Genomic DNA, 25,213 nt, shown 5'->3' on the forward strand with positions numbered 1-25,213 from the left:
AGTCCAAATATTCAAATTTCTGCCTAAACAGCCAGGTCTTTACTTTGGATTTAAACATTGAAAATGTAATGTTGCTTCTAAATTCCACAGGCATAGCATTTCACAGGTATGGGGCCTGAAAGCTGCAGCTTCATGGGAGGGTTCTGGCTAAAACCTGTTCAAAGAGGGAAGAAGCAGCAGGTTATCTGTGGCAGATCATAAAACAAGAAATGAAGTATAGGGAATCAACAGGTCTGACAAACAGGCTAGACATCTGATCATCAACCTGAAGGCTAAAGTCAGGATTTTAACCACAATTCTGAACTTAATTGGTAACCCAACAATGCTTAATCAGCAGTAGAGTTACATGTCCAAATCCATGAATGTGTTTAGAACTACATGAATAGAGAATTATCTTCCATTGTGGCTGGAGGGGTAATTTGTAGACATTTATGAGTAACCCCAAGGACTGAAGGTGGCATATGGCTATGTACTTTAACGGAACTGCAACATATTGGGATGGATCCACTACCAGCAAATTGTCAAGGTTAAGGGAAAGTCAAAAAAACGCTTAAGTAGGCTGTGAACTGACAAGGCTAAAAGGGGATATCTTTGTATTGGTAGTAATTGATCTGAAGGGGGAAGCAAAAGTATTTTCTGCAAGTAGAATGAATTGATATAATAGTGCAAGCTTCTTTGGAAATCTAAAGAAAAGTCTCCTCTGTTGAAATAGGAGAGGATGGTGGGAAGGGTGTTCATTTTGAAGTTTTCCTTCATAAGGAACAGGTCTAGAATTATGTAAGTAAAATTATTCAAAGTCCACCTAACTTCTCTGGGATGAAGAAATACCTAGAACAGAACTGTTGATCCTTTCTTGAGATGGGCCTTGTTCTATTGTGTTGGCTTATGGCAGAAGCTTGATCTCATCTTGAAGATAAGAAAGACTGCAATTGTTGCCTCCAGTTGATGATGCTAAGGACCCAGGAAATTATTATAATGTTCTCATTCCTTGAAATGAAATTGCATCAAACCCCCTACAGGATCTCATTCCTTGAAATGAAATTGCATCAAACCCCCTACAGGAAAGGCAGGTTATGTGCCGAATGAGCAGCTGTGTTTGGACAAGTCGGTCAAAAATAAGGTTGCTGTTTCCTCCCCCAATTCACCATCTCCTTTTCCATTAACCTCCCCACCTCTCACCATCCCACATCTATCATCTCCCCCCTCTTTCCTGCCTCTGCTGCTGCTGCCCTACCTCTTCCATGACCCAGGTAGAAGCTGAAAGCAGACACTGCACTAGCACGGGGCATTTAAACACATCCTGCACTCAAGCATTGCCACATACTGCCCCCTCCCCCAGGGCCGCCGAGAGGAGGGGGACAGGGGGGACAAAATTCCCCGGACCCCGGGGGGGCCCGGTGCCGGAGTCCCACCCCGCCCTCCGTCATCAGGACCTCGCACCTCCTGGGGCCCTGCATTTAAAAAGTTGCAGCGGCGGCTGCGAAAACGCAGGCTCGCCTCTTCTTTAGCCCTTCCCCTTCTCTTTCAGCGTGCACTGATGCAATTTCCGGTTTCCGCGAAGGCGGCACAGTGCACGCTGAGAGAGAAGGGGAAGAGGCGAGCCTGCGTTTTCGCCGCCGCCGCAACTTTTTAAATGCAGGGCGGCTGGCCTGGAAGGAAGGAAGGGCTGCCCTCGTTCTCTTCATTTGTAGGTAGCATTTTTATTTATTCTCACTTATATTTTCAAATGTGCCGGCTTGTGCAGCATAGGAATGTACACAGGCTCTGGCGTTATTTTTTTATTTTTTTAATTTACCAGCGCTACAACAGACCTTCAGCAAGCAAAGTAGCAGCCCTCCTGCTGTACTGCCCTGTTTGTTACCTTGCTCTGCTCTGGACTCGGGCATCTGATGGGGGGGGGGGGGGGTCTTTGTTAGTTCGCTCCCTGCTGTGCTCTTAAGGTGCTTACCTCCATCCGCTCAGCTGTTCTGCTTCCATTCCACATGGCTGCTGCAATAGTACAGGGGCGTAGCTACGGGTGGGCCTGGGTGGGCCCAGGCCCACCCAATTTCAGCCCAGGCCCGCCCAGCGCCAGCGCCAGCACCCATTGCCGGCCACTGCTGCTTTTCTTGTTGAGCAGCAGGGCCGGTGCTACAAAAAGAAGAAGCGCTAACGGCGCTAAGGACGAGAAATGTTTTTAAAAAAAAAAGCGCGGCACCGGCAGGCAGTGTCTCGGCAGCCTTAAGGCATTGGCTGCTGAGGCATTGGCTGCTGGCTCGCAGGCTCCTCCCGCAGACGGGAGGAGCCTGCGAGCCAGCAGCCAATGCCTCAGCAGCCAATGCCTTAAGGCTGCCGAGACACTGCCTGCCGGTGCCGCGCTTTTCTTTTTTTTTTTTTACATTTCTCGTCCTTAGCGCTTCTTCTTTTTTGTAGCGCCGGCCCTGCTGCTCAACAGGAAAAGCAGCAGTGGCCGGCAATGGGGGCTGGCGCTGGCATGCAGGGCGGGCCTCATCGAAGAAAAGAGGGAAAACATGGAAGGATGGGGAGAAAAAGAGGGAAAACAGATGGAAGGATGGGGAGAAAGAGGGAAAACATGGAAGGATGGGGAGAAAAGAGGGAAAACAGATGGAAGGATGGCAGAGAATGAGGGAAAACATGGAAGGATGGGGAGAAAGAGGGAAACATGGAAGGATGGGGAGAATGAGGGAAAACTTGGAAGGATGGGGAGAAAAGAGGGAAAACAGATGGAAAGATGGCAGAGAATGAGGGAAAACATGGAAGGATGGGGAGAAAGAGGGAAAACTTGGAAGGATGGGGAGAAAAGAGGGGAAAACAGATGGAAGGATGGCAGAGAATGAGGGAAAACATGGAAGGATGGCAGAGAATGAGGGAAAACATGGAAGGATGGGGAGAAAGAGGGAAAACATGGAAGGATGGGGAGAAAAGATAGAAAACAGATGGAAGGATGGGGAGAGAAAGGGGAGAGACTGGAAGGGTGCAGAGAAAGGTGAGAGACTGGAAGGATGTGGAGAGAGAAGGGACACTGAACAGAAAAGGGTAGAGTGATACAGAGACACTGGTTAGAAAGAGGGAGAGAGACATTAGATGGAAGGATCAGGAGAGAGGATAGATGGATGGAAGGATGGGGAGAGAAAGAGGGAAGACGCTGGATGGAAGGGTAGGGAGAAAGAGGTGACACTGGACGGAAGGATGCAGAAAGAAAGAGGGGAGACTACTGGAAGGATGGGGAGAGAGAGGGGAGACTGGAAGGATGGGGAGAGAAAGAAGAGAGCTGCTGGATGGAAAAGGAGAGTAGTGAAAGACTGGAGAATAAGAGGAAGGGGCATGGGGAGAACAAGGGTGAGAAAAAGATGAAAAGCCATAAATAGATGAAGGAAATTAAAGAATGGATAGTAAGAATGAATTAAATCAGGACAGAGAGAGAGAGGCAGAAAAATATTGAAGAAAGCAAAGAAAAAGGAGAGAAAAATGAGAAATGGCCAGGAAACCGTGGCAGAAGAGTTAAGCGAAAACGAAGGAAAGCAGAATCTAGAGACTGGGAGCGACACAATGAGAAAAAGTAAATGGCCATACGAGAAAGGTAAAGAAAATAATTTTATTTTTAATTTAGGATAAAGTAATATGGTACCTGTGTTAATGAAGTTTCAGAGACCAATACTTCCTTCCTTAGGTCAGGCGAGGATACCGTAACAGCATTATACTGACCTGAGGCAGGAGGTTTTGGCCTCTGAAAGCTCATTGAAAAGGGTGTTAGGCTATTAAATAAATTTTCTGAAATCTGATGCACTGAAAAGCAGCACTTTATCCTGTGTGACAAATGCATCTGATTAGCGTGACTAAATTTTGCAGGGGGAGGGGGGTAGAGAGAAAATTTTGTGCCCACCCACTTTGGGTTCAGGCCCATCCAAAATTGGCAGTCTGGCTACGCCACTGCAATAGTAAGCAATTCTTTTTAGTGTTCACTGACTCACTGATGTTTGTTTGCCCCTGCTGTGCGATCATGGATCCTGCACAGCTCAGGTCTCAGTCAGCCCCCAGGACCCAAACCTGTGGCAAAGTCAGGAAGTCCGAAGTCCCGGAGACCATTGCTGCTTTGAACTTAGCAGCTGGAGAAATCTGGGCACTCATTATCCTCCAGCCCCAGGCACCAGGAGTGAGTCAGTAGTCTACTCCCCCCCCCTTCTCCTCAACATTGCACCAGGTTAACACACTGATCAGGGCTGTAGAGTTCTCTGAAATCTACAGGAAACTTTCTCTGCATTGGCCTCAGGTAAAAAAAAAAAAAAAAAAAAAGAAAGAAAAGAAAAACAGTTTTATATTTAATGGTGATAGGCTTCTGGGTGCATGTGGTCTTCACAATGTTCAGTTTAAAGAAAAGCTGTATATTTCCTGTTGGTGGTCTTCTGGGTGGGGGTGAGATCTGCAGTGGCTAGGTTAAACCCCCCAAAAAATATCTACTATAATAAAACTCACCCTCAACGTTCTGAGGACACTGACGTCAGTGAAGCCAAGCCCTGACTTCCTTCAAAAAGGTTCGAAGGTTCGTGGTGGTGAAGCCACCAAAATCGCTCCGGGCCCCGCCCTCGAGGGCGGAGCAATGGCAGAACAATGAAGGGGTTGGCCGGGGGGGGGGGGGGGTGTTGGCGACGAAAACCTTGCTAGTGCCCGTTTCATTTGCTCTGAAACGGGCCTCTTTTACTAGTATATATATATATATATATATACAGTGGGGGAAATAAGTATTTGATCCCTTGCTGATTTTGTAAGTTTGCCCACTGACAAAGACATGAGCAGCCCATAATTGAAGGGTAGGTTATTGGTAACAGTGAGAGATAGCACATCACAAATTAAATCCGGAAAATCACATTGTGGAAAGTATATGAATTTATTTGCATTCTGCAGAGGGAAATAAGTATTTGATCCCTCTGGCAAACAAGACCTAATACTTGGTGGCAAAACCCTTGTTGGCAAGCACAGCGGTCAGACGTCTTCTGTAGTTGATGATGAGGTTTGCACACATGTCAGGAGGAATTTTGGTCCACTCCTCTTTGCAGATCATCTCTAAATCATTAAGAGTTCTGGGCTGTCGCTTGGCAACTCGCAGCTTCAGCTCCCTCCATAAGTTTTCAATGGGATTAAGGTCTGGTGACTGGCTAGGCCACTCCATGACCCTAATGTGCTTCTTCCCGAGCCACTCCTTTGTTGCCTTGGCTGTATGTTTTGGGTCATTGTCGTGCTGGAAGACCCAGCCACGACCCATTTTTAAGGCCCTGGCGGAGGGAAGGAGGTTGTCACTCAGAATTGTACGGTACATGGCCCCATCCATTCTCCCATTGATGCGGTGAAGTAGTCCTGTGCCCTTAGCAGAGAAACACCCCCAAAACATAACATTTCCACCTCCATGCTTGACAGTGGGGACGGTGTTCTTTGGGTCATAGGCAGCATTTCTCTTCCTCCAAACACGGCGAGTTGAGTTCATGCCAAAGAGCTCAATTTTTGTCTCATCTGACCACAGCACCTTCTCCCAATCACTCTCGGCATCATCCAGGTGTTCACTGGCAAACTTCAGACGGGCCGTCACATGTGCCTTCCGGAGCAGGGGGACCTTGCGGGCACTGCAGGATTGCAATCCGTTATGTCGTAATGTGTTACCAATGGTTTTCGTGGTGACAGTGGTCCCAGCTGCCTTGAGATCATTGACAAGTTCCCCCCTTGTAGTTGTAGGCTGATTTCTAACCTTCCTCATGATCAAGGATACCCCACGAGGTGAGATTTTGCGTGGAGCCCCAGATCTTTGTCGATTGACAGTCATTTTGTACTTCTTCCATTTTCTTACTATGGCACCAACAGTTGTCTCCTTCTCGCCCAGCGTCTTACTGATGGTTTTGTAGCCCATTCCAGCCTTGTGCAGGTGTATGATCTTGTCCCTGACATCCTTAGACAGCTCCTTGCTCTTGGCCATTTTGTAGAGGTTAGAGTCTGACTGATTCACTGAGTCTGTGGACAGGTGTCTTTCATACAGGTGACCATTGCCGACAGCTGTCTGTCATGCAGGTAACGAGTTGATTTGGAGCATCTACCTGGTCTGTAGGGGCCAGATCTCTTACTGGTTGGTGGGGGATCAAATACTTATTTCCCTCTGCAGAATGCAAATAAATTCATATACTTTCCACAATGTGATTTTCCGGATTTAATTTGTGATGTGCTATCTCTCACTGTTACCAATAACCTACTCTTCAATTATGGGCTGCTCATGTCTTTGTCAGTGGGCAAACTTACAAAATCAGCAAGGGATCAAATTTCCCCCACTGTATATATATATATATATATATATATATATATATATATATATATATATATATATAATATATATATATAATGTTGGGCTTCTGGGTGGGGTGGGTGATTGGGAAGGGAAGAGGGGATGTTAGACTATGGGGGAAGAGAGAGGGAAGGGTAGGACTGTTTCCAGACTATGAGGAGTGGGTAGAGGAGGGCTGATGCTGAGCTATGGGGGGATGGGGAAGGGGGAAGGGAAGGGCAGGACTGATGCTGAGATACAAGGAAGGATGGGAAAAGGGGTAGGCAAGGGCAGGGCTGATGCTGGGGTATGAAGGGTAGGAAAGGGCAGGGCTGCAGAGATGCCAAGTTATCCAGTTCCAGGCTGGAGATTTTGGGGCAGTCCTGGTTTTGAACTTATATCTAGATTGTAAGCTCTTTGAGCAGGGACTGTCTTTTTTTTGTGTATGGTGTGCAGCGCTGCGTATGCCTTGTAGCGCTATAGAAATGATAAGTAGTAGTAGTAGTATATCCCCAAACAGTGTGGGATTTGTAGTGCTTCGAGTCCCATAATGCAACAGAATGAAGTGGGCAGAAATGCAGGACAGCCCCAAAATTTCCAGCCTGGAACTGGGTAAGTTGGCATCTCGGGGGCTGATGCTGGGCTACGGGACAATTCCTAATTTTTGATCCTTTATTCTGTAATTGGTGAGAGTTGTTCTGTGTTTTGGCATGTGCTTTGTGTGGGGACCTATATCAATCTGACTTGTCTGGCTTTTACAATGGGACATATATTGCTGTTGTGTATATTCACTGCTGCCTTTTTAAAGGTACTGTTATTCATATTTGTGAGTTCAGAATTGATGGTGTTAAGGTTTTCTACATAGGCTCTAAGAAGCCTCATAAGATTTAATGTTACTTCACAAAGAATCTGGCAGGGAATGGATTTTGACAATGTTGCTATTACTGAGGTCCTATCAGAATCTGAATACACTTTTTTTCAGTGGGAAAACTGTAAGAGGAAACATCTTAGCTGTGGACTATGACAGATCTGCCAAATATTTTTAGGCCAGTGTCCAATTTGCCATTTTTATCTAAAGTTTTAAAAAAAGTGATTTTAACACAGTTTAATCAGGCATTTACGTTTGTTGTAACGCAAGGTTTGATGAATATGTGCCATTGCTATAATTATTTTGCAGGATACTGTGATGTGTGTTGAGGTGTTTGCCATTATAGTAGACTTATGTCTGGTCAAGTTTAAATGCTGTTTGTCTAGTAATTGCCTAGAATTGTGGGATAGTGCAGGATAGAAATTTTTAAAATAAATTTTAAAATGGTGGTGTTCCATGAAGTATGTACGCAGTTTATGATGACACAGGACAACTGTTGGGCAGATTATTTACTTATCCTTCATCAAGTGCACGCTAAGACATTATTTTGTAATATCCCATGAAACACTACTCATACCTGTATACATAATGCCCACCCATATTAGCTGTGGGCCCACCCAAAATGTCAGATCTGGCTACGCCACTGGGATATACAAACAGGCAAATTAAACTCTGTATTAAAGATTATGCCTACAAGCACAGAAACAGGTAAGTCCTTTTTGAATAAGGCCCCAAGTTCATTCCAAAAGGGCAAGCTTTGCATTCAAAACTAAATATTCCACTGACAGTTATCTCCAATGAAAAGATGAAAAACCAAACCAAACAGGTTTAAAAAACAGAAGTGTTACCTGCTGAAATCCATTTTGATCCAAGGATGGTTCAAGTGTGAATTTCAACTTCGTATCAACCCCTGAAAGTGAGAAGTTATAAAATCAAATACACTTTTAGCAAGTAACTATTCCACCATTAACTGACACGTGCATTTTCACACTGGTCCCTCCCACCCCCCCCCAAAAAAACCCAAACCAAAAATAAAGGAAATTAAACATTAGGACAATGCCTTTATTTAATAACTCTTAACAGTACAAACATATGCTCAGTAGAGAGACGTATCTAACGCCCTAGTGAGAGTGTCTGGAAAAAAACTACTTTATTTGGATTTGGCTCACAACTTTACTATAAATTCCCCAACTTAAGAATAAAAATGGCCAACACTGTCCTTGTATCAAAATATATGTCTGTAATTTCAAAAATATTAATCTCACTCCAATAAAATCATCTGCATTGTAAATGCTACCAGCAGTCATGCAGTTAGCTGTCCTGTGGGTGTTGTTACCAGCACAGATTGAACCCACAACTTCAATCCATCCTCAAACTCTGGATTCAAGTGCTCCTTAGTAGAGAATGACACAGGAGCGGGTTATCGCGGTAAACCGTAGTAATCTGCAGTAAAACCACAGGAATGGGAAACATTTTCAAAGTTTTACTGCGGGTGCAAATAGAGGTTATTTCACCGCCCTGCAGGAGCGGTAATAACCCCTACACATGCGGTAAAACTGACGCCTACCTTTTTCCCATCCTCCTTCCCTTCTACTACTTAGCATTTCTATAGCGCTGCCAGGGTTACGCAGCGCTGTACAAGTTTAGACAAGGGGAAGGACAGTCCCTGCTCAAGAGAGCTTACAATCTAAAGGTAATAAGCTATGTAGTCAGTGTATGTATCTGGAATGGGGAAGGTGGTTAGGCGCCAAAAGCAAGGGAGAAGAGATGGGCCTTGAGTAAGGACTTGAAAATGGGCAGGGAGGGCGCACGGCGTATGGGCTCAGGAAGTCTGTTCCAGGCATAAGGTGAGGCGAGGCAGAAGGGGCGGAGTCTGGAGTTAGCGGTGGTGGAGAAGGGTACAGATAGGAGTGATTTGTCCTGAGAGCGGAGGTTACGGGTGGGAACATACGGGGAGAGGAGGGTAGAGAGGTAATGGGGGGCTGCAGATTGAGTGCACTTGAAGGTCAATAGGAGAAGCTTGAATTGTATACGGTAGTGGATCGGGAGCCAGTGAAGCGACTTGAGGAGAGGGGTGATATGAGAGTATCGGTTCACGCGGTAGATAAGACGTGCGGCGAAGTTTTGGACAGATTGAAGGGGGGATAGGTGGCTAAGCGGGAGGCCAGCGAGGAGAAGGTTGCAATAGTCAAGACGAGAGGTAACGAGTGAGTGGACGAGAGTTCGGGTGGTCTGTTCAGAAAGGAATGGGCGAATTTTGCTAATATTATAGAGGAAGAAGCGACAGGTCTTAGCTGTCTGCTGGATATGGGCAGAGAAAGAGAGGGAGGAGTCGAAAATGACTCCGAGATTGCGGGCTGAAGAGACGGGGAGGATGAGGGCATTGTCAACAGAGACGGAGAGTGGGGGAAGAGGAGAAGAGGGTTTGGGTGGGAAGACAAGGAGCTCAGTCTTAGCCATGTTCAGTTTCAGATGCCGGTTGGACATCCAGGCAGCGATGTCGGAGAGGCAGGCCAAAACTTGGCCTGGGTTTCGACTGTGATGTCGGGAATGGAGAGGTAAAGCTGGATGTCATCAGCATAGAGATGGTACTGGAATCCATGTGATGAGATCAAGGAGCCCAGGGAAGAGGTGTATATCGAGAAAAGAAGCGGTCCAAGGACAGATCCCTGAGGGACCCCAACAGAGAGCGGGACGGGGGTGGAAGAAGAGCCATTAGAAAATACTCTGAAGGTGCGATGGGAAAGATACGAGGAGAACCAGGAAAGGACGGAGCCCTGGAATCCAAATGAGGACAGTGTGTCAAGAAGTAACTTATGATTGACGGTGACAAAGGCGGCAGATAGGTCGAGGAGGATGAGTATGGAATAGTGACCTTTGGATTTGGCAAGGAACAGGTCATTGCAGACTTTAGAGAGTGCTGTTTCTGTTGAGTGTAGTGGGCGAAAGCCGGATTGAAGCGGGTCGAGGACGGCCTGAGAGGAGAAGAATTCAAGGCAGCGGCTGTGGACAGCACGTTCAAGTAATTTGGAGAGGAAGGGTAGAAGAGAGATGGGGCGGTAGTTGGAGGGACAGGTGGGGTCAAGCGATGCTTTTTTGAGAAGTGGTGTGATTACAGCGTGCTTGAAGGTGTCAGGGAACGTAGCAGTGGAGAGAGAGAGGTTGAGGTTGTGACAGATTGAGGGGTTAACTGTAGGAGAGATGTTGGTAAGCAGGTTGGTGGGAATGGGATCAGGGGAACAGGTGGTGCACTTAGAGGAAGAAAGAAGGCGAGCAGTTTCCTCTTCGGTGATCTGAGGGAAGGAGGAGAAGGAGGCCAGGTTAGGTTGGTTGAGGGAGTGGGTTAAGAAGCCACAGGGAGGAGAAGGCTTGGAAGTGAATTCAAGGTTTATCTTCTGTACTTTATCGTGGAAGTAGTCAGCTAGTGTTTGAGGAGAGAGTGAGGGGGGGGGGTGGGAGCGGAGGGTACTTTAAGTAAGGAGTTGAGGGTGGCGAAGAGGCGACGAGGGTTGGAGCCAAGAGAATTGGTTAATTGAGAATAATATTCCTGTTTGGCAAGGAATAGGGAGGACTGGAAGGAGGATAGCATCAATTTGTAATGGGTGAAGTCTGACAGGGTGCGAGATTTTCTCCAGAGTCGTTCAGCAGATCGGGTGCAGGAGCGGAGGTAACGGATGCAAGGGGTTAACCAGGGCTGAGTATTAATGCGCTTAGTGGGGCGAGAGACAAATGGTGCTAGGGTATCCAGAGCAGTGGAGAGAATTTCATTGTAGGTAGAGACAGCCGTGTCGACAGATTCAGAAGACGAGATGGAAGGGAAGAGAGTGGAGATGTGAGAGGATAGGGTAGGGGGGTCAACAGCTTGGAGATTCCTGAAGGCAGTGGTTATAGTTGGGCGAGGTTGAGGGGGAGGGTGATGAAGTGTGAGGGTGATTAGGTGATGATCTGAGATAGGAAGGACTGAGGTGCAGAAATTGGAAGGTGAGCAGGAAGAGAAGAGAACGAGGTCGAGACAATGGCCATCACGGTGAGTAGGTGTGGTAGAGCATAGTTGGAGGTTGAAGGCGGATATCAGAGTAAGGAATTTAGAAACGTAGGAGTTGGATGGGTTGTCAACGTGGATGTTAAAATCGCCAAGAATGAGGGATGAAGATGCGGGATCAAGAAAGACGGTGAGCCGAGCGTCGAAGTCAGTAAGGAATGAAGAGAGGGGCTTATCGGGGGACGGTAGATGACTGCAACTCTGAGTGGTAGTGGGTGGAATAGCCGGATGGAGTGAGCTTCGAAGGACGAGAAGCAGTGAGATTGCGGTAGGAGGAGGGGTTGGAAACTACAGGAGGGCGAGAGAAGTAACCCGACGCTTCCGCCACGGCCATCTGGGCGGGGAGTGTGGGAGAAGAGATAACCTCCATGACAAAGGGCCGCGACTGAGGCAGAGTCGTCAGGGGAGAGCCAGGTTTCGGTTAGGGCGAGCAGTTGGAGGGAACGAGAGATGAAGAGATCGTGGGTGAAGGGCAGTTTGTTGCAGATCGAGTGGGCATTCCACAAGGCGCATGAGAAGGGGAGGGAAGAGGTGTCGCTCGCTCCTCTCCATCCCCCCCCCCCCGCCGCCGGGTCCTGTGTCGCACTCTCCCTCCCCCCCTCAAGCTCCGGTGTTGCTCGTTCTCTCCCCCCCCCCCCCCCCCCCCCCCCCCCCGCTGCCGGGTCCTGTGTCGCACTCTCCCTCCCCCCTCTGCAAGCTCTGATGTCACTCTTCCATTTCTCCGCTATGCTCCCGCTGCAGCCTTTTCATTTTCTGGGCTGCCGGCAGCGTTAGCAATGTAAGCACGCTGCATTCGCATGGCCTGGAAACCTTCTCTCTATTGCGACTTCCTGTTTCCACATAGGCAGGTCACTCGCTGCAGAGAGAAGGCTTTCCAGCATGCGAAGGCAGCGTGCTTGCATTGCTAACGCTGCCAGCAGCCCAGAAGATGGAAAGGCTGCAGCGGGAGCATAGCGGAGAGGTGAAGGAATAACACCGGAGCTTGCAAAGGGGGGAGGGAGGGAGAGAGTAACAAAGGACCCGGCGACAGAGGCGGGTGGGTGAGAGAGCGAGCAACACTGGACTGGGAGGGAGGGAGGGTGGGTGACACCGGACCTTGTGGGAACGGAGGGAGAGTGACACCGATTGGGAGAGCGACACAGAACTTGGGAAGGGGATGGTGGTAGGGAAAGCGACAAGACCTTGTGGGGAGGTGGGGAGGGAAAGCGACACCAGACCTTGGAGGGAAGGAAGAAGGGAGGGAGGGAGAGTGACACGACCTTGCAAGGGGAGCAGAGGAAGGAACGGCATGGGGTATGGGACTTGAAAGCAAGGGAATGAAAGAGGCAAGGATGGAGCTGAGGACTGATAGGGTGATGAGATCCAGTGGAGGGTAAATTAAGGCTAATAGAATGGGAATAGGGGCTAAGGAAGTGGGTGAAAGATGGGGAAAGATAGGGGTTTAGGAGACTGGATATTGAGAGACAGATGGAACAACGGTAAAAGCTAGTAGGCAAATGAGAAGTACAAATAAGGGGGGGACGGACATGAAATGAAAGGTCACTGCCAGACAGATGTAGAGAAGGAAAGGAAGAAGCCAAGAGGAGAGAAAAGAAATGGAAACGCCAACGTGGAAAAGAATTTAGAGAAGACTGACACACGGAAAGTGGAAAAGAGACTGGGACCAGCCCAATTAGAAAAATAAAGTGCTCAGACAACAAAGGTAGAAAACAAATATATTTAATACTTTTTAAGGACTGAGATGTGCCTGCTTTGTGAAATGTACGTCTTTTCTATTTTTATATTTTGCAGAGTGCAGGAGAAAATACATTTCTGTTTCTCTTTTACCAGTGTTTACACAGCTTACAGAGTCTGGCATTCTTGAGGGAGATCTCTATTTCAGTTTTTCTGTGGTTCCCTGTTTTGTATAGTGAGAAAAGAATTAAATGTGCTTGGAGTTGTAGAATGATTAAAAAAATTAGTACTCATTATTGCTTGCTATGTGAATGAATATTCCATCACTGTTTCATTATTGCTTGCCAGACTAGTCCAGTTATTATTACATTTTAAGGGCATTTGTTTTAATTCGTTTATGCAGTCTTTACATGCACATTATTTTGCTTATTAAACCCAAAGGTAAATCTTAAGGGTGGTTGAACAGTGAGGCTTCTATGGCTAGGGACAGAGTTGGAGGGAACGGGGCGGGGACAGAGTTCATGGGGATGGGGCCAAACTTTGCCCCCGTGTCATTCTCTACTCCTTAGCACATGACATGTGCAGAAGAGAAGTTAAATAGATCTCTTCATTATTTAGCTGACAGCATTCATAGATTTGTCTTATAAATTATGGGAAAATTCATGTTTTTCTTCCTAAGTTTCAGTCACACATCAACACCATGCTCAGCATCCTGCTTTCACATTCAGTGACATCAGTTAAACATTAATAATATTAAAATCATCCCTCCCTGACAAAAATGACAAATCTAAACATTAATCCAAAGATATCTATTCTTGCTACTCTTTCTTTTCTTTTCTTTTTATAAATGTTTAATGCATTCAGCACTGCATAGATACACATAAGAGGGCATCCCTTCTCCATGGTACTTAATCTAGGATCAAGACAAATAAGGTTCTTCAGGAAATATATCTATTACAGTAAACTTGTTTGAAATTAACATTGTCATGATCAGGGATGTCACTATTATATTTTCCCTTTATTTTAGCCACTTTATATATTGTTTTGTCAGCATGTAAAAACTGTCATACAAATAAACTTTCCTGAATCTGAATTAAAAACTAAGACCTGGCAGGAGGCTGCATGGACTTACAATGTTAAGATAGACGCACATTCTAAAACTAATTATGCACCTTTCCCAACCCAAGCTCTAGGAGAGTTACAATCCAGGTACAGTAAGTATTTGCATCTCAGGTAGCTTATAATCTAGTGGCCTGTTTTGTAAAGCATTTCCCTCATAATGTGCCTGTAGGAAAAATGCCCCCAAACCGTACCCGAGGCAATGGAAGGTGAAATGAGTTGCCCAAGACGCATGATGCATCAGCAAGAGAAGCAGCATCTGACTAACTTTCCTGTTTCTCAGGCTGTTGCTCCTCTAAGCACTAAACTATACACAATTATTCTTTAAACAGGGATTTTACAATATTTATAGTTAGGGTTGTCAATTCTCCAGAACTGTTCTAGATTCTAAGCTTTAAATATTCTGTGTCTACAAGAGCACACCACAGAAAGGAAAAGATGCAGCATGCAGACTATGCCCTCCTCCCTTAGATGATTTCTAAATCCACACCCTAATGGCAGAGCCCACAGCCGCCATTTCTAAGCTGGGTTTCATGGAGGGTCAAGACAGTGCAAAATCAGCCACAGCAATATCTAGAGGTCCAGAATAACCAGTTAAGCGGATGGCATGCACATATATACAGATTACTCAAACTACCCATCTCAGTCCTGCTGCTTTTAACAGTCTCCTCTGAGCTGGCAGCTGCAGTCACCCTTCAGTTCCCCACCATGCAGGAGGCATTCGATCAAAGCTGGATTATAAAATCAACAGCTCAGGAATGCCTGCCCCACCCCCATTTACCCAAAGAAAGGCAAATTACAAATCCTAGAAGCACCAAAACAATCTTAGATTTATATGATCTAGTGGTGATGAAGACAGAAAAATGCCTCCTCCTTCTCCTGCCTACCCCTTCACCCTCCCCCATCAATGTCACCTGGCTCCAAAGTGCACAGCAAACGAGGAGCAGTCCTGGAGATGCAGTTCCTCTTCTTCAGAACGTTGCTTAGAATATTGCCCACACCACCTGCACTCTGCCTTTTCAAACATCTTCCCCCACGTCTGAGGGAAGCTGTCAGTTTGTCTTGCCTCATTTGAGATGGAGAATGTAAGTCAGCAAAGCTGCAGCAGGTCTCCTCTCTAACAGCTGTTATCACAGCTTTTGACTCTCTCACTCAGCAATGATGCAAATTCATTGTCCTCTGCTACCTCAGATCCGTTTTCGCTTTATGGCTAATCTAATGAATCTGCCTAAGGATGCAAAAATAGGGAAACTAATTCTTAAAGAATTAAGGGGAAAAATGGATCACAAAAGCACTTGCTAAGCATATCTGCAGTACAGAGACAAAGAACAAAAAGCCCTATGCACACGCCCATAATTATGCCACCCTCTATATAATTCACATCCTTCTGCTTGCTATACCCTCGAGCTACACAACCATGGTTCCTCCCTCAGTCACTCCCCCTGCACCTTATATAGCATATTCTAAGCAAAACAAAATTCATAGGTTAAGAAAAAGCCCAAACAATTATCTCGGATTTAGAAGTTCAGATATCAGGTTTTACCTTCCCACTAAAAAAAAGTCTCTCTGGATCAAAAGTCCAAAAATAAGTATGCGTTCATCAGCTAACATTTGTCACAGACTATTACTTACACTGCATCTGGCTGGCTGTCTTGCAATAGATAAGATATGACATGTAGCAATCACATACCCAGAGATAAGTCATTAAGGGGGTAGTTATAAGAACATAAGAACAATGGTCCATCTATCTAGCCCAGTATCCTGCTTCAGCAGTGACCAATCCAGGTCACAAGTACCTGGCAGAAACCCAATCAGTAGCAACATTCCATACTACCAATCACAGGGCAAGCAGTGGCTTCCCCCATGTCCATCTCAATAACAGACTATGGACTTTTCCTCCAGGAACTTATCCAAACCTTTTTTAAACCCAGATACGCAAACCGCTGTTACCACATCCTACGGCAGCAAGTTCCAGAGCTTAACAACAGAGCAAGCTCAAGAGATCTTGGGGTGATAGTATCTGAGGACCTGAAGGCGACAAAACAGTGTGACAAGGCGGTGGCCGTAGCTAGAAGATTGCTAGGCTGTATAGAGAGAGGTGTGACCAGCAGAAGAAAAGAGGTTTTAATACCCCTGTATAAGACGTTGGTGAGGCCCCCACCTGGAGTTTTGTGTTCAATTTTGGAGGCCGTATCTTGCGAAGGATGTATACCCTGGAGGAAAGGAGAAACAGGGGTGATATGATACAGACGTTCAAATATTTGAAAGGTATTAATCCGCAAACGAACCTTTTCCGGAGATGGGAAAGAACTAGAGGACATGAAATGAGATTGAAGGGGGGCAGACTCAAGAAAAATGTCAGGAAGTATTTTTTCACGGAGAGATTGGTGGATGCATGGAATGCCCTCCCGCGGGAGGTGGTGGAGAGGAAAACGGTAACGGAATTCAAACATGCGTGGGATAAACATAAAGGAATCCTGCTCAGAAGGGAGGGAACCCCAGAAGCTTAGCCAGTGGTGGGAGGCAGGGCTGGTGGTTGGGAGGTGGGTCTAGTGCTGGGCAGACTTATACGGTCTGTGCCAGAGCCGGTGGTGGGAGGCGGGGCAGACTTATACGGTCTGTGCCCTGAAAAAGACAGGTACAAATCAAGGTAAGGTATACACAAAAAATGGCACATGCGAGTTTATCTTGTTGGGCAGACTGGATGGACCGTGCAGGTCTTTTTCTGCCATCATCTACTATGTTACTATGTTAACTATAAAAATATTTTTGAAAGAGTAAAAAATCGATTCACTTCTACCTGTTCTACAACACCCAGGATTTTATAGACTTCAATCATATCTCCCCCTCAGCCGTCTCTATTCCAAGCTGAAGAGCTCTAATCTCTTTAACCTTTTCTCATACAGGAGGAGTTTCCATCTCCTTATCATTTTGGTTGCTCTTCTTTGACCCTTTTCTAATTTTGCTATCTTTTTTGAAACATGGTGACCAGAACTGAATGCAATACTCAAGATGAGGTCGCACCATGAAGCGATACAGAGGCATTATAATATTCTTAGTCTTATTTTGCATCCCTTTCCTAATAATTCCTAGCATCCTGTTTGCTTTTTTTGGCGTCCACCGCACACTGGGCAGAAGATTTCAGCATATTGTCTACAGTGCCGCCTAGATCTTTTTCTTGAGTGCTGACTCCTAAGGTGGACCCTAGCATCAGGTAACTATGATTCAGATTATTCTTCCCAATGTGCATCACTTTGCATTTGTCCACATTAAATTTCATCTGCCATTTGGATGCCCGGTCTTCTAGTTTCCTAAGGTCTTCCTGCAATTTTTCACACTCTGCATGCATTTTGACAACTTTGAATAATTGTGTCATCTGCCAATTTAATCACCTCACTCGTCATTCCGTTTTCCAGATCATTTATAAATATGTTAAATAGCACTGGTCCCAGTACACATCCCTGCGGCACTCCACTATTCACCCTCCTCCATTGAGAAAAATGGTCATTTACATAGTACCATAGTAGATGACGGCAGAAAAAGACCTGCACGGTCCATCTAGTCTGCCCAACAAGATAAACTCATATGTGCTACTTCTTGTGTATACCTTACCTTGATTTGTATCTGCCATTTTCAGGACACAGACCGTAGAAGTATTGCCCAGAACTAGCCCTACCACCCAAACACTAGCCCCGCCTCTGAGGATCCATTCCTTCTGAACAGGATTCCTTTATGTTTATCCCACGCATGCTTGAATTCCGCTACCGTTTTCATCTCCACCACCTCCCGTGGGAGGGCATTCCAAGTATCTACCACTCTCTCCGTGAAAAAATACCTCCTGACATTTTTCTTGAGTCTGCCCCCTTCACTCTCATATCATGTCCTCTCATTCTACCGCCCTCCCATCTCCGGAAAACGTTTGTTTGCGGATTAATACCTTTCAAATATTTGAACGTCTGTATCATATCACCCCTGTTTCTCCTTTCCTCCAGGGTATACATGGATACTTCTGCTTGTTTTGTGTGGAGAGATACCAGTGGCAGCAATGGTATTCATTGTTGATGAGTTAGAGAAAATGAAACAAATCTCTGTGAATATGTAACATAGTAACACTAGTAAAAAAGGCCCGTTCTGACACAAATGAAACGGGCGCTAGCAAGGTTTTCCTCGGAGTGTGTATGTTTGGGAGAGTGTATGTGAGAGTGACTGTGTGAGAGACAGAGTGAAAGTGTGAGTGTGTGTGTGTGAGAGAGAGAGTGAGTCTGGGTGTGAGTGTGTTTGTGAGAGTGTGTGTGTGTGAGAATGAGAGTGTGTGCAAGTGTGTATGTGAGACACAGTGTGAGAGAGAGTGTGTGTGTGTGTGCGAGAGAGAGAGTGTGTGTGAGACACAGATTCTCTGTGAGAGTGAGTGTATGAGACTAAGCGAGTGTGTGAGTGACTGTGTGGCACATAGAGAGTGAATGTGATACATTGTGAGACAGAGTGTGTGAGAGTGAGAGTCAGAAAGACATTGTATATGAGAGAGTGTGAGCCTTGCCCTCCCAATCCATGCCCATCTGTCCCCTGCCCCCTCCATTCATCCTTTTCCAGCAATTCCCCTCTCTCCCTGAGCCCTGCCCTCCCAATCCATGCCCATCCATGCTCCTCTGTCACCTGCCCCCTCCATTCATCCCTATACAGCAATTTCCCTCTCTCTCTGAGCCCTGCCCTGCAATCCATATCCATCCATGCCCATCTGTCCCCTCCATTCATCCCTATCCAGCAATTCCCCTCTCTCCCTGAGCCCTGCCCTCCCAATCCATGCCCATCCATGCTCCTGTCACCTGCCCCCTCCATTCATCCCTATCCAGCAATTCCCCTCTCTCCCTGAGGCCTGTCCTGCAATCCATATCCATCCATGCCCATCTGTCCCCTCCATTCATCCCTATCCAGCAATTCCCCTCTCTCCCTGAGGCCTGTCCTGCAATCCATATCCATCCATGCCCATCTGTCCCCTCCATTCATCCCTATCCAGCAATTCCCCTCTCTCCCTGAGCCCTGCCCTCCCAATCCATGCCCATCCATGCTCCTCTGTTCCCTGCCCCCTCCATTCATCCATTTCCAGCAATTCCCCTCTCTCCCTGAGCCCTGCCATCTCAATCCATGCCCATCCATGCTTCTCTGTCCCCTGCCCCCTCCATTCATCCTTTTCCAGCAATTCCCCTCTCTCCCTTCCATGATCCCCCCTTGCATCCATGCTCTTCTGTCTCCCATGTCCCAGCCTGTCCCGCCCTCTTCTTCCCCCCCCCCCACTTCGCATCCTTGCTGTCGTTTCTCCTCTGCCCTCCCGCTCCCATTGTTCAACTGCCCACCCTCTTCTCTCCCCCCAACATCCTTTTTTTTTTTTTTTAAATTTACCTCCGTGGCGGCGGTTCCGGCAGCGCAGCATTAGGGAAGGAGGCGGCGCTCCCGACGTCTAGCCTTCCCTTCGCTGTGTTCCGCCTTCTTCTGACGTCATCCTTGACGTCAGAAGAAGGCGGAACACAGCGAAGGGAAGGCTAGAGACGTCGGGAGCGCCGCCTCCTTCCCTGACACTGCGCTTTGTTTGGTTTTTTTTTCCGCCCTCGACGTCATGACGTTTGACGCGAGGGCGGGGCAGAGACGGCTGGCAGCCTGGCTGGCTTCACACCACGAATCCACGAACCCTTCAAGTAATGTTTGAGTGACTTCAGAACGTTGTCTTCAGAACGTTCACGGTGCGTTTTATTATATTAGATAGTAGAAGACAGCAGATCCATCCACGCTGCCAACAAGATGGACTCATTACATATGATATGCGATACTTCATATGTATGCCTGGTCTTGATTTGTCCTTAACTCAACAAATAATAGACCATGTTCACTTGAATATAAATGGATAGGGGGGAAAAGTCTCATTTGTCACTGGGTCGCATCTACCCGGACCTCAAAACCGGGTATACAAATGAAACCCACTTGTGACTGGTGTAATCATTGACAAAAAAAACCCTCCTACCTATAACTATGCCTGCATTTTTTTAATCATTTTTCAAAAATTTTCTAAGCTAAAAAAATACACTGAAAAATCCTACAAAGAGCGACCGGCTATTGGCACGAAGCTAACAGTATGTAGTACCACTTATCTTAAAGCTCGTTGAACCCCGACAGGCAATTGTTTTACTGCCGCATTCTCAACGAATCTGAGCCAATCGGCACCTACAAAAACCAACAATTGTCACTCTGTGCAAAACAAAAACAGTGAACAAGAAAAGATCATCCAAATACAAACCTGGCTTCCACATAAGTAAGGCCTTCGTGCTTAACACTACTGTCGCCAGACTAAGAACAATGACAGTATCGTTTTTTTGTTTTGTTTTATTTAACTCAGTGATTACCAGAAATATAGAAAACAGCTGGCAGGAACTGACAAAATATTAATCTTCATAAACACAGTTTCACATAAAACAATCCAATGGACACTGGTATTCAAGCCAATAGACTCCAGAGATTGTAGGTGGTAAATCCAAAAAAGCTCTCTGTCGTGAGGGAACTACAAGGTTTATTGCAAAGCAAACTAAATCATTAAAATTATGTGTTTGCGTTACACAGTGTTGAACTAATGCTGCTCCTAGAAGTTAACCCTACCCTCTGTTTTCTGTCCAATAAACAATTCCTAATCCACACCAGAACCTTGCCTCCTATCCCATGACTTTTTAATTTTCTCAGGAGTTTCTCATAAGGAACTTTGTCAAAAGCTTTCTGAAAATCCAGATACCCTACATCAACCAGCTCACCTTTATCCACATGTTTATTTAGTCTTCAAAGAAATGAAGCAAATTGTTAAGGCAAGACTTCCCTTGGCTGAACCCATGCTGACTCTGTCCCATTAACCATGTTTGTCTATGTGTTCTGTAATGTTATTCTTTATAATAGTTTCCACTATTTTCCCTGATACTGGTCAGGCTTACCAGTCTAATTTCCTGGATCACCCCTAGAACACTTAAAAACAAAATCGGCGTTACATTGGCCACCCTCTAATCTTCAGATTCTATGGACAATTTTAACGACAAGTTACAGATCACAAACATCAGCAGTTTCATGTTTGAGTTCTTTCAGTACCCTGGGGTATATGCCATCTGGTCCAGGTGATTTATCACTCTTAACATGTCAATTTGGCTCAGTATATCTTCCAGGTTCATCGAGATTTCTTTCAGTTCCTCCGCATCGTCACCCTTGAAAACCATTTCCATTACAGGAAGATCTCTTACATCTTCTTCTATAAAGACCAAAGCAAAGAATTCAGTCTCTCTACTATGGCCTTCTCCTCCCTGAGTGCCCCTTTTGCTCCTTCATGATCTAATGGTCCCACAGATTCCCTCACAGGTTTTCTGCTTCTGATGTACCTGAAAAAGGTGTTACTATGAGTTTTGGTCTCCACAGCAAGTTTTTCTTCCTATTCTCTTTCAGCCTTTTTATCAGTGCTTTGCATCTAGCTTGACACTGCTTATATGGCCTCTTATTTTCTTCATTCAGATCCTTTTTCCATTCTTTGAAGGATGCTTCTTTTGGCTCTAATAGTCTTTTTCACTTCACCCTTTAAGCATGCTGGCTGCCATTTGTTCTTCTTTCCACCTTTGTTAATATGTGGACTACCGTTAGGATGTGTTATTTTACTACAGGTCCCATTTTATGCAATGAGACAGAGGCATAGATTAATAGTAGCCAACAATGACAGCTCACCCTCCCCTTATTCCCTTTTACAATAAAATCAAGTAAAACTACCAAAAACATTCATCTATACCTTCAACATCGCTGAGATTTATTCCCTTTAAGTGACTGACAGGTGAAAACAATCACATTGAATCATAGGGGGAAAACTGGGGGAAGGCTGACAGTCGCTGAAAAGCGCATAGTTCAGAATAAGGTATCTTTCAAAGGTATCACCAATATGGTAATTCGATAGTGAGGTTGCAAAACAGACCATAGTAGATCAAGTGTCCACAAATAAAAACAAAAATCAGACAAAAGATTGCAAATTAATACTGTCAAATACTGAGCTTGATTATGTACATAGGAACAACAAACATATTTTGAAATGTCTATATGTGAATGCCAGAAGCCTAAGAAATAAGATGGGAGAGTTAGAATATATTGCACTAAATGAAAAATTAGATATAACAGAAATCTCTGAGACCTGGTGGAAGGAGGATAACCAGTGGGACACTGTCATACTGGGGTACAAAATATAACGTAGTGCATAGGAGCCAACTTTTCAAAATGATTGGGGGTGCTGAATGTTTTATTATTTTTTTTTTTTACAGGTGGTGCATTCCCCCCCCCCCCCCCCCCCCCCCCCCCCCCGGTACCTTAACATCCTGTCACCTGGGCATTGGCAGCGCCACTCAAAGGCTGTCTGCAATCTGCACCAGGACTTCTTCCCTGAACAGTCCCGACCCTCAGTCCCCCTGTACTGTGCAAATATAAGGAGATGCAAATTTCAAAAACTGACATATGTCAATCACTATACTATACGTTAACAATACAAATTGAACAAAAAATGGAAAATATGATATCATTATATTGGACTAAATACATTTTTCAATTAGCTTTCAGAGGCCAAAACCTCTTTCCTCAGGTCAGGACAGTATACTGCTGTTACAGTATTCTGTTCTGACATGGGAAAGGAGGGTTTGGTCTCCAAACATTAGTCAAAAATGTATTAAAATTAGTCCAATAAAGATATTACCTTATTTCCATTTGCTGTATTTATTAACACAGCTACCACACTACTTTATACTAAACTAAAAATAAACTTCATTTTTTCCTAACTTTGTTGTCTAGCCATTTACTGTTTCTAATTGTGTTGGTCTCAGTCTTGTTTCTTCTTTCCTCGATCTTAACTCTCCCCCCTTTCCATCCAGCATCTACTCCCTCTCTCTCCCCTTTCCATCCAGCATCTGCCCCTCTCTTCCCCCTTTCCATCCAGCGTCTGCCCCCTCTCTTCCCCCTTTCCATCCAGCGTCTGCCCCCTCTCTTCCCTCTTTCCATCCAGTGTCTATTTTCTCCATCCATGTGTAGTTTTTCTCTTTTCCTTTTCCCTCATCTCAGTCAGTATGCATCTACTTCCTCTTTCTTCCCTCCCCTCCATCCATGTCCAGCATTTCTCCTCTCCCCTCCATGTGCATTACTTCCCTGTGTTCCCTCACTCCATGTCCAGTATTTGTCCTTTCTCCCTTGCCCTCCATCCATGTGTATCTACTTCCCTCCATCCATGTGCATTTCCTTCCTGTCTTCCCTCTCCTCCATACATATCCAGCATTTCTCCTGCCCTCCCCGCCATCCATGTACAGCAACTCTCCTCTCCCTGCCCTCTCTTCCATCCATATCCAGAAATTCTCCTCTCCCCTGCCCTCCCCTCCATCCATCCATGTCCAACAAGTCTCATCTCTCCCCTGCCCTCTCTTCCATGTCCAGTAATTTCTCCTCTCTCCCCTCCCCCTCCAAGTCCAGCGATTTCTCGTCTCTCCCCTGCCCTCCATATCCAGCAATTTCCTCTCTCTTCCCTGCCCTCCTCTTCATGTCCAGCAACTCGCCCCAAATGTCACCACCTGCCCCTTTTTCAGCCCCTCCCCAAGTTCCAGTCCCAACCCCAGCCCGACCTCTTCTCCCACAACAGTCCTCCATCCTCACCTTCCTGCCGCCCAGAATTTAAAACTCATTTTACCTCGGGTCCCGGCAGCAGTGAAAGGCAAGCAGGCTCGTCTTCAGCCTTCCCTTCTCTCTCAGCTCTGGTCCTGCCCTCATTTCCTGTTTCCGCGAAGGCGGGACCACAGCTGAGAGAGAAGGGAAGGCTGTTGTGTGAGAAGAGGGCGGGCAGGGCGGGCAGGTCGGGCTGGGGTTGGAACCAGAATGGCTCGTTCTGGTTGGGTGATGGGTAAAAAAATATTGGGGGTGCTCGAGCACCCACAGAACCCACGGTGTCGGCGCCTATGTTGTATATCAGTACATCAGTATATCAGTGGATCGAATTGGTGGGGGGGGGGGGGGGTAGCTGTATGTTAAGGAGGGCCTTGAATCAAATAGATTGAAAGTTCTGCAGGAAACAAAACACATCTTGGAATCAATATAGATTGAAATTCCATGTGTAAAGGGAAAAAGGATAGTCCGCCTAGCCAGGATGAACATACAAATGTGGAAATGTTAAAGGAAATTAGGGACACTAACAAACTGGGCAACACAATAATAATGGGTGATTTCAATTACCAAAATATATAACCCACAAATTCCACTATTATATACCTGGGTATTGGAGGTGTGTGATCGCTAACATATATGAAATGTGGAGAAAAAAAGACTTCAGAAATCCTAGAGAATGCTCCTGTGTGAAAACCACCATATATCTGTGGAGCACCCCACTTCTTCAATCACTAGTCTTCACAAAAAAAACTCCACTCTTCTTATTCATATACTGCGTGCACATACACCTAACACAATACTCAAAGGTGAAGGCAACTAATCCAAAACATTCGGTGAAAGAAAAACTACTTAACTTAAATGTTCTTAGAACTGTCCAGTCTTCATCTATTTCCAAAGCCCAACACAATACTCAATTGATTTCAATTACCCCAATATTGACTGGGTAAATGTAGCATCAGGGCATGCTAGGGAGCTGACAAGAGAAGGAAAAATTCTAGGCCTAGTCCTTAGTGGAGTGCATGATCTGGTGTGGGAGGTAATGGTGCTGGGGCCGCTTGATAACTGTGATCATAATATGATCAGATTTGATATTAGCTTTGGAGTAAGTATACGCAGAAAATCTAATACATTAGCGTTTAACTTTGAAAAAGGAGACTATGATAAAATGAGAAGAATGGTGAAAAAAAAAAACAAAGAGAAGCGGCTGCGGGGGTCAAAAATTTACATTATCAAGCGTGGATGCTATTCAAAAATACCATCCTGGAAGCCAGGCCAAATATATTCCGCTTATTAAAAAAAAGAGGAAGTACATAAGTACATAAGTAATGCCACGCTGGGAAAAGACAAGGGTCCATCGAGCCCAGCATCCTGTCCCCAACAGCGGCCAATCCAGGCCAAGGGCACCTGGCAAGCTTCCCAAACGTACAAACATTCTACACATGTTATTCCTGGAATTGTGGATTTTTCCCAAGTCCATTTAGTAGTGGTTTATGGACTTGTCCTATAGGAAACCATC

General features: G+C 45.7%; 1 protein-coding gene across 1 annotated transcript in view; it reads right to left on the reverse strand.

Moving 5' to 3' along the window:
* The window catches only part of TBC1D30 (TBC1 domain family member 30), a 252,698-nt gene that overhangs the window by 162,349 nt on the left and 65,136 nt on the right, over positions 1–25,213 (reverse strand). The window contains 1 exon segment of the mRNA XM_030216536.1: positions 8,018–8,079. Coding sequence (XP_030072396.1) covers positions 8,018–8,079 — 62 coding nt within the window.

Source organism: Microcaecilia unicolor, chromosome 10 (assembly GCF_901765095.1).
Source record: "Microcaecilia unicolor chromosome 10, aMicUni1.1, whole genome shotgun sequence".
Taxonomy (NCBI): Eukaryota; Metazoa; Chordata; class Amphibia; order Gymnophiona; family Siphonopidae; genus Microcaecilia; species Microcaecilia unicolor.